Below are 8,936 nucleotides of genomic sequence, written 5' to 3'. Positions count from 1 at the left end.
TCAGTGGTAGAGCCCCTGCCTAGAATCCCCCAGTGAGGGGCTAGGGTGTGGCTCAGTGGTAGAGCCCCTGCCTAGAATCCCCCAGTGAGGGGCTAGCAGTTTGGCTCTGCAGTAGAACCCTGTTTAACACTGGAAGCCACAAAAAAAGAAAAAAGTAAATGTGTATGGAAACATTCTAATATTATTTTAAACTTTGACCACTGCTTGTGGGGATGGAGGAGAGGAAGGTAGAGGATTAGACTTGGTCTGTGTGGAGGCTTTGGCACTGCCTTCCTCTTGTCTGTTTCTCTTATTTTATTGATGATGACTTTTATTGAACCTGGGACCTCATGTAAGCTGGGCAAGTACTCTAATGCTGATACTTTTTCTTCTTTCCTATGTTATTTTATTTTAGAGATGGCCTCACTGTATAGCCCAATTGACGTGGAACCCATGATCCTGATTCATTTTCTCTATATCCTGGGAACGCAGGTGTGCACTGCCACACCTGGCCTTAATTTTAACTTTGAGAGAAGGTCTTGCTAAGATGCCTAGGCTTCAAATTTGTGATCCTCAGGCCTCTGCCTACAGAGTACTCACCACCATGCCCAGGTTCTTTCTCCCTCTTCTTAGGAGACTTGGGAAGCTTCAGGACTTCAAGCAAAAGGCCTAGTCCTTTAGAGATCTGCTCTTTTACCTACAGAGCCCAGCTGAACACACTTCCCTGTCTCATCATCATGGAGGGGTCTTACCCATATGCATAGCACAGTTGAAGATCCCCCTACCCCAGTCATGAGCATTGTCATGTTAAGACATGTTATGGTCCTGCCCTTCACCTGGAACCCAGCCATGGTGAGGCCCAGTTCCTTCATGACTGAAGGGGCTAGAGAGTGGTTAAGAATACTTGTTGCTTTTGCAGAGGACCCAGGTTTGGTTCCGAACACCCACATGGTGGTTTACAAGCATCCATAGTTTCAGGAAAGCTAACTTTTCGTTCTGACCTCCACAGGTACCAAGCATACATGCAGTACACATACATACATGCAGGTCAACACTCATACACATAAAAGAAAAAAAAATGTGTGTTTTTAAAAAGACACTCATGAGGAGAGTTGCCAAGATGTGCCACACCTTCACATCCCCAGCCTCACCCCTCACCTGGAAAGAGCAGCTCAAGACCCCAGTCATAAGCATAGTCAGGAATATGGCCACAATGAGAGCCAGATCCTGTGTACCCCCTCCCCTGTCTGCTCTTTCACCTAGAGAGTTTATTGCCATAACATGGCCCCGCCTTGCCACATCCCACTCATTGTCAAGAAGGTGCGTCCTAAAAGTCTAGTCATAGGAACTGCCAATGTGTGTGGCCCTGCCCGGGTTTGTTTTGTTCCTCACCTGGAGGGTGCACCCGAATACCCCAATCATGAGCATAGCCACGGTGAGGTACTCAGCCAGAACATCCCACCAGGGTTTGAGCACCTTGAATGCAGGCTGCTGCTCCGTGAACTGCTTGAACTCCGCCACTGGGATCATCCTGCCTATGGGAGTCAGAAGACAAGAGGGGTTGAGAAACCACACAGTGAGAGCAAGGGTGTGCCTGGTGGAAACCCCCGAGAGGCCAGACATAGCTCAGAAGCCAACGCACTCTCAGCCTGGCCAGAACTTTCTAGAATCTATGCATCGTTGTATGTTCCCTTCCCCTCTTAGCGGGGGTCTTGTTGCTTCCTTTGGAACTCACCTCTTTCCCAGTCTCACAGCGTTTCCCCTCCTCCAAAGCGCAGATTTATCTTTCACTGCCTGCCCTCTTCAGAACTTGAGAACTTGAGAGTAAAAAAACTACAGGGCAGCTGTCCTCCAGTCTCCTCCTTTGGCTGCCCACCTCTGAAGGAGGAAGCCTGTGACATTCGTTCTGGTACTCCTTTATTCTAGCTGGGCTCTCACCTCCACCCTGTCACCAGGGTATCCCCAGGCTCAAGACTTCCGGGGTGTGCACCCCTACAGGGGTGCTCTGGGCACCACCTCCAGTCTCTAACCGGAAAAGCCGGCTAGGGAAAAGCAAGCTGGAGCGTGGCTGTGCTCTAGTTAAGGGCCTCAGGGGTTAGGGAGTGGCCAGGCTGAAGGCTACTGAGCCCTGGAGGCATGTGCCAAGACACCTGACTGTTCAGATAGGGACTAGAGCCTAGAATCTGAAGTGGAAATAAGAAATCTGCTCCCCCAACCCCCCCCACCCCCCCGGGAAGAGTTTTGGCATGTCTGGAAGCATGAGAATCCCTAAACTGGAAAACTCTCAGGGTGACACCTATGACTGGAGCCTGGCACAGGGCTGCCAGCCCACTCTGTCTATCTCTGGTTTCCTTTTCAACTAAGGTATCATTATCACAAAGGCCAGACCCAAGTCACATGGGGGTGTAGAATGTGAGCTAAGACATCACTCTCCCAGGAAGTCAGCTACTTGCTTAGGGCAGAGAGAAAGGAAAGAGTGAAGGTCTCTTGGACAGCCCACCCTGTCAGCATCCAAGCTTTGTGTGTGTGTGTTTGTGTGTGTGTGTGTGCACACACGTGTGCACACACACACACCAAGGTGTGGATATGGAAGACAGAGAAGAACCACATACAGTAGGAGGTTCTGTAGAAAAGGGAGCAGGCATTACGTCTTCCTATATAGAAAATATGAGACTGAGGTCCCAAGTTCATCCTGAACCAGGTACATGTAAGGAGACGAGCAGAGAACAAGGTCCTTTACATATGCTCACCAAACACTCTCTTGTCTAAAGTCTCAGGCTCAATTGGTAGGGCTCTTTTCTGGCATGTACAATTCTCTGAATCCAGTCTCTAGCACCACTTAACTAGGCATACTGACACATGCCTGCAATCTTAGCACTTGGGGGTTTCAGGTAGGAGGATCAGAGTTCAAAATTATCCTCAGCTACATAGGAGACTCAAAGCCAGCCTGCGTTACATGAAACCACATTTCAAAAAGAAATTTTGTTGTCCTCCTTTGTAGCTTAGTACTAAGTGTTTGCAAGAGTGTCTCCAGAACTGGAGGGGGAAAAAAAATCCCAATCTTCATAATCTGACAGAAATAATGAGGGGAGAGAGATGACTCAAGGGATGCTACACATGTAAAATCAAGGACCAGTTCCCTGTCTCCACCTTCCACGACCCATCTCACAGTGTCACAATTCCCAACTCTGCCAGGCTACCCTCACAAGTCACAGGCCAGAAGACAAGAGCCCTCTGCTCAGCTACCAGGAACAAGACATAATGTAGACAGACACACAATCAGAGGGAAGCACGGGGGATTATCATTGTCTGGCCCCATGACTCAAACAAGATCTTGCAGAACCTGCCATTAAATTTCAGCAGGCAGATGGAAGACTGGCCCCCTTCCCTGTGTCTGGACAGAGATAGTGGAAAGGTCACTGAACTGGGGGAAGTGTAGAGAAAAATCACAATGAATTTTATATGAAAGAATTTTTCTTGTTGTTCTCCATGCTGATTTTTTTGTTTTGTTTTTAAGGGTTTTTTTTTTAAGTGTGTGTGTGTGTGTGTGTCTGTGTGTGCTTATGTGTCCAGTGGTTGATGTCAGATGTCTTCTACCATTCATGACATCAGTTATCTTTGTTATCAAACTCAGGAGCTCATGCTTGCTAAGCTACCTCTCCCATCCTCCATCTTTTCTTATCTTTTCTTTCTTTCTTTCTTTCTTTCTTTCTTTCTTTCTTTCTTTCTTTCTTTCTTTCTTTCTTTTTTTGAGACAAGGCCTCTCCCTAAAATCTGAGGGTGAGCTTTTTCGCTGGACTGGCTGGTCATTCTGGAATCCACTAAGGTTACCAAAGTGTGCCACAGTGCCGTGCTTTTATGTGTGTAGAGACAGAACCTTGGAGTCGGCTCAAGACACCCCAAGACCAAATCAGCACAAAGGAGATTTATTTGCTCCAGAGGGACAGAGGGCATGGAATAAGAGATGAAGACACAGAAGATGGAGGCCGAGGTAGAAGGCGAAAGGAACAGGGAGAGGGAAAAGGAATAATTTACCCTGGAGAACAAAAGACTTTCTCTGGCTGGTAGGAGACAGAGTTGGCCCATAGGAAAATGGACGTTTATAAAGGTAAAGGAGAAATCTGTGTTAGGATCAGGAGTTCAGTTTTGATTGGATATGTTAATTAGGTGAGCTAAAGGGGGCTTCTGATTACTGGATTTCAATACTTTGTTACTTGTATTTTGGTAGTCAGTCTCAGGAGAGGGAAGTAGCCAAATATGGAAATAAACCTTAGGGGCTAGCTTCAGAAATGTAATCTAACAGTTTTTAGCAAGGCAGATGGAAATGGGGGTCGGGGGAGAAGGGCAAGGCCTGCCACAGCCATGTTTGCCATGCTCAGGTTGGCTAGTGTCCCTTTAATGTGGGCATGAGATGCAAACTCAGGTACTCCTGCATTTGCAGCAAGCACTTGACCCACTGGTCCACCCTCCAGCCCTCTTGTATCCCTCATGTTTTTTGAAACAAGGTCTTGCTATGTAGCCTTGGCTAGGCTGGTGCTGGCTATATAGCACAAGATGAACCGAAAATGTACTGGGATTACAGAGGTGTGCCACCAAGTCTAGCCTAATGCTGAGTTTTATCCCAGTTTGGGAAGTATAAGTGTGAGGGTCTTTGTCCTTTCATCTTGGAGGATGAACATAACTCACTGAGGATTTCACTGCTACAAGTACCACTTGAGCCTGCCCAGCCAAAGTCTACCTCCTGTTTGCTGGCACCAATTCTGTTTCCACCCATTGAAAGCACCCCTCATTGAGATGCAACCTCTATGTATGCAAGGAGTGGCCTTTGGGGAAATGGCTCAGCCAGTGAAATATCTGATGCACAAGCACGAGGATCCGAGTGATATTCCCAGCACCCACATAGAAGTGGGCAGGATAGCCTAGATCTACCAACACACCTTCCTATCTTGCAAGCTCCTTCCCACAGCTAAGCCTTAGCACTGCTCCTGCTGATGCAATGGAGGCAGGGGATGTTCCCAACCTCAGCCTGTTTCTCCAGCTGTAGCTCATATGCTAAGGGCCGAGAAGAGACAGAAGTTTTTTCAACTTTTAGAATACAAAGTCAGAACTAGGAATGTGGCCTAGTTGATAGAGTGCTTATTCAGGCCCTGGGTTCAATTCCCAGCATCCCATAAAACCTGGAATGGTGGGTGCACATCCCTATCATACCCCTTAGGACAGAGGCAAGGGGACCAACACACTGAGCTCATTCTAAGCTGTGCAGCAAGCAAGCTTGTTAGAAACAGGCCAGCATTGTATGACCTTGTCTCCAACAAACCACCACCACCCCAAAACACAGGGCTGCGGAGGTGGCTCACTGGACAAAGGCACCTGTTGCCAAGCTAGAAGACCTCAGTGCAATCTCAGGGACCCATAGGTGGAAGGAGAGAGCCAATTACTACAAGTTGTCTCTGACCTCGATGAGAGTGCCGTGGCATGTATGCACACACACACATACACACCAACTAACCAACTAACTAACTAGTAAAGAAAAAAATTAAGCTCATGAAAAACTAATCCCTACACTTCTCACAAGGGGAATAAAGAGGTAAGGGAAAGATGCCCCTAGAGGAAAGTCTTGGGGGCCTATAGACTCCTAGGCTAGCCCCTTCCCAAGCTTATTCTGCTGGGATTTGGAAGGGGTTTTTGTAGTCTTCAAATATAAGAACCTTGAAACGTAAGGGAGCAGGCTTGTGAGGGTGGGGTTCTGCAGCTTTTAGGGCGCTCACGAAGATGAGCTCTGTCTTTCTCAGCTACCTCCACCATCCCACGCTGGGACAGGCTGCCAAAGACTGTCAAAGTCGACGCCTGCCTGTTGATCTCTCTTCCTTCGCTTGATCCCGAACTGCCTGGATCCCAGGACACAGCTCCCTGGGGCCAAGCTGAAGATTACCGCACCCCTCTCCCAGCCCGGGCTTTCAATGTGTGTGGGATTGCTCCGGCCAAGGCCACGGAACCACCCACACCTGAGCGACTCCCCCGACTCCTCCGGGCCATTCCTTGGGTCCAGGTTGATCTACACGGTGGGACGAAAGCCTCCCAAGCCCCCCGCTACTTACTCACTGCTCAGAGATGGAACTCCGGGGCCCAACTTCTAGATCCCTGGGAGTAGATCGACCCGGACTCCCGCAGAGTTCCCGGGCGGGCCAGAGAGGGTGAGTCAGGGCAGGCTGGGCCAGGAGCCGCCCCGCCCCGCCCCGGGATTGCTCGGCCCCGCCTCACTACAGACGCTATCAGGTCGACCCCACTCCACGCCACGCGATCGCTAGCAAGGAGAGATATTCCTGAGACAAGGGTCTTTAGAAGTCTGCAGTCCCTCTACCTCCTGGCTGTGGGAGCAAACTGGTATCCTGTAGATGCTCCATCTGGACAGGTGTCAGCAAAGTGGTTCTGGGGAGAATTTCCTTCAACCCCTAAGCATCCCCAGCTGGCACTAAAGCTCAGTAGAGGCACAGGTACCACAGGCTTTCAGCAGGGGAAGACCAAGAGCAGAGGGCTATCCCTCTTCCAGAGCTGGCCTGCCATAAGGAGCTGTGCCCAGCCACAGGAAGCTAACCCAAGGTCTTGACTGTCTCTGCTGAAGCTTGTGGCCCATCCTGAATTTTGGAGGGCTGGAGTAGGAACAAGCTCTTTCCTCAACCTGGACTGCTCCAGGTAGTAGAGTTGGGCATGCAGGTGAGGGGTAGGGGAGGCTGGAGCTACTTCTTACTTCCCCACCCCTTCTCTTCAAACTAGTTTCAAATTCTCCAGGTAGACAAGGATGACCTTGAATTTCTGATCCCCCTGCCTCCAGCATCGAAGTCCCTACCACCTGAGAGGATTACAAGAGGGTTTGCAGGCTGAGGGATTACAGGCTAGTGCCACCATGTGTAGTTTATTTAGTGATGGGGATGGAATCTAGGGCTGTGTGTATGCTAGGCAAGCCTAAATCTTCAGCTTCTGAAAGGTTCATTAAAAACCGAACTGACAAAACAAAAACTCATCCTGTCCCACCACTCCCACCACCACTCCCCAGGCCTCACAAGAAACTATCAACTCCCCATCATAGACCACCAAACCAAGAATACTGCCTATTTCCATCTGAAGGCAGGCAAATTTGAGCCTTCATCTATTCTATTCTTAGTGTGAAAATACTTTCTTAATGGGAAACCTCCCATTTAGATTAATGAGGAAAGTGAGCATGCCCCCAACACACACACACACACACACACACACACACACACACCTCTGCAGGAACATGCACACAGAGAAAGGAATTTGGAAGCTGGAGAATTAAAAGTATACATTGCTCTTACAGAGGACCTGAGTTCAGGTCCTAGCACCCATATCTGGTGATTCACAATTACCCAGTATCCTAGAGGATTTGATGCCACCTTCTGGCTTCTGTGTGCTCCTGTTCTCTTGTACACACACATAATTAAAAATGAAAGAAATCTCTCTTTTTTTAAAAAGAAAAATCTAGCACTTGGGAAGAAGGCACAGGTCTACATTGCTGTTGGGCACCCACTGGAGAAGACTACAGAAGCTAAAAAGCAAAGTTAGCACACTTAGAGACTTTCCCAGAACTATGAACTTTGATAGATTAGATTTTGTTTTTGTTTTAGCTGGTGGGGCTGTCTACATGATGAATTTTATGGCTTGAATGGTACTTCCATCATGGAGTCAGTTGTGCTGACTAGTTTATCTGTTACACAAATAAAGAGTTCCAGGCCAACCAGGTCAACATAGTGAGACCCATTTTTTTTTTTTTTTCATCCTCCAGAGACTGGAAGTGAGTCGGAATGTGCTAAGCCTGGAGTGACTCTTCAGGCAGCTGAAGGACAAACCTTTCTGTGTTTAGCAGTCTTTTTTCCCTCCTCCTCTCCTTCATTTCTTCTGGCACTAGATAGCAAACTTAAAGTCTTCCTTAAACTAGGAAAGTTTACTACCACAGAGCTATGCCCTCTAGTAACCTGTTTTATTGATCTTTGTTTAAAACAGGGTGCCACCATATAAAGCCTAGGATGGCTTCAAACGTGTGTGTGTGCTGTGTGAATTTTGTTTCTGAGACAGAATCTTTCTATCTATGGAACATCTGCTGGCATTCATTTGCCTCAGCTTCCCTGGTCCTGGGATTGCAAGAACATGCTACTATTCTTGACCCTCCTCTTTTTTGAGACAGGGTATCACTACATAGCCCTGGATGGCCTGAAACTCTCCATGTGGCTAGTAGTGGGGATGGAATTCAGGCTACAAGCATAAGCTGGTTTCAAACTCTCTCTGTGTAGCCAAGAATGAGCACAAATTCGTGATCCCTTTGGCTTCAACTCTCCAGGGCTGTAAGCGTGTATGTGTGTGTATGTATGTGTGTGTATGTATGTGTTTGTATGTGTGTGTATGTGTCCCCACCCAGCATATTTGATGTGAGGATTAAACCTAAGGTTTGTGGCAGACAAGCACTCTTCAACTTACCTATGTCCCCTGCTCTACCCTTTGATTTATAGATAGACATTAAGCATACAAACAAGACAGGAATGGTTGCATAGCTTGAAATCCTAATATGAAAGAGGCTAAGGTGCATACATTTGAGGCCAGCCTGGGCAATGTACTAAGATTCTCAGAAAATACAAAACAATACTGCAAAGGCAGCTCAGCTGACAAAGCACCTGCTCCTCTAGCACCAAAGCCTGGGTTTGGATCCCAGCACCCCTGTACAGGCCACGGAGACAGAAAGAGATGAATCCTTGCAGCTCGCTGGCCAGTCGCCCACCCTACCTAAATGGATGTGCTCCAGGTTCAGTGGCAGACTCTACCTAAAACGATAAGGCAAAGGAGGCTGAAAAAATGGCTCAGAAGTTAAAACACACACTGTTCTTGCAGAGGCCCTGTACTGGTTAATTTTGTGTCAACTTGACACAGCTGGAGTTATCACAGAGAAA

The 8,936-nt window shown here is 48.0% G+C and overlaps 1 protein-coding gene across 1 annotated transcript in view; it reads right to left on the bottom strand.

Moving 5' to 3' along the window:
* The window catches only part of Lrrc8e (leucine rich repeat containing 8 VRAC subunit E), an 11,346-nt gene extending 5,091 nt beyond the window's left edge, over positions 1-6,255 (bottom strand). Inside the window, exons 1-2 of the mRNA XM_021170957.1 lie at positions 6,078-6,255; positions 1,372-1,514 (exon numbers count right to left, since the gene is read on the bottom strand). Coding sequence (XP_021026616.1) covers positions 1,372-1,509 — 138 coding nt within the window. The 5' untranslated portion in view covers positions 1,510-1,514; positions 6,078-6,255. The remainder of the gene's footprint in view (positions 1-1,371; positions 1,515-6,077) is intronic.
* Between the last annotated feature and the right edge of the window lie 2,681 nt (positions 6,256-8,936).

Source organism: Mus caroli, chromosome 8 (genome assembly GCF_900094665.2).
Source record: "Mus caroli chromosome 8, CAROLI_EIJ_v1.1, whole genome shotgun sequence".
Lineage (NCBI taxonomy): Eukaryota > Metazoa > Chordata > Mammalia > Rodentia > Muridae > Mus > Mus caroli.
This window is presented reverse-complemented; position numbering and strand designations above follow the sequence as displayed.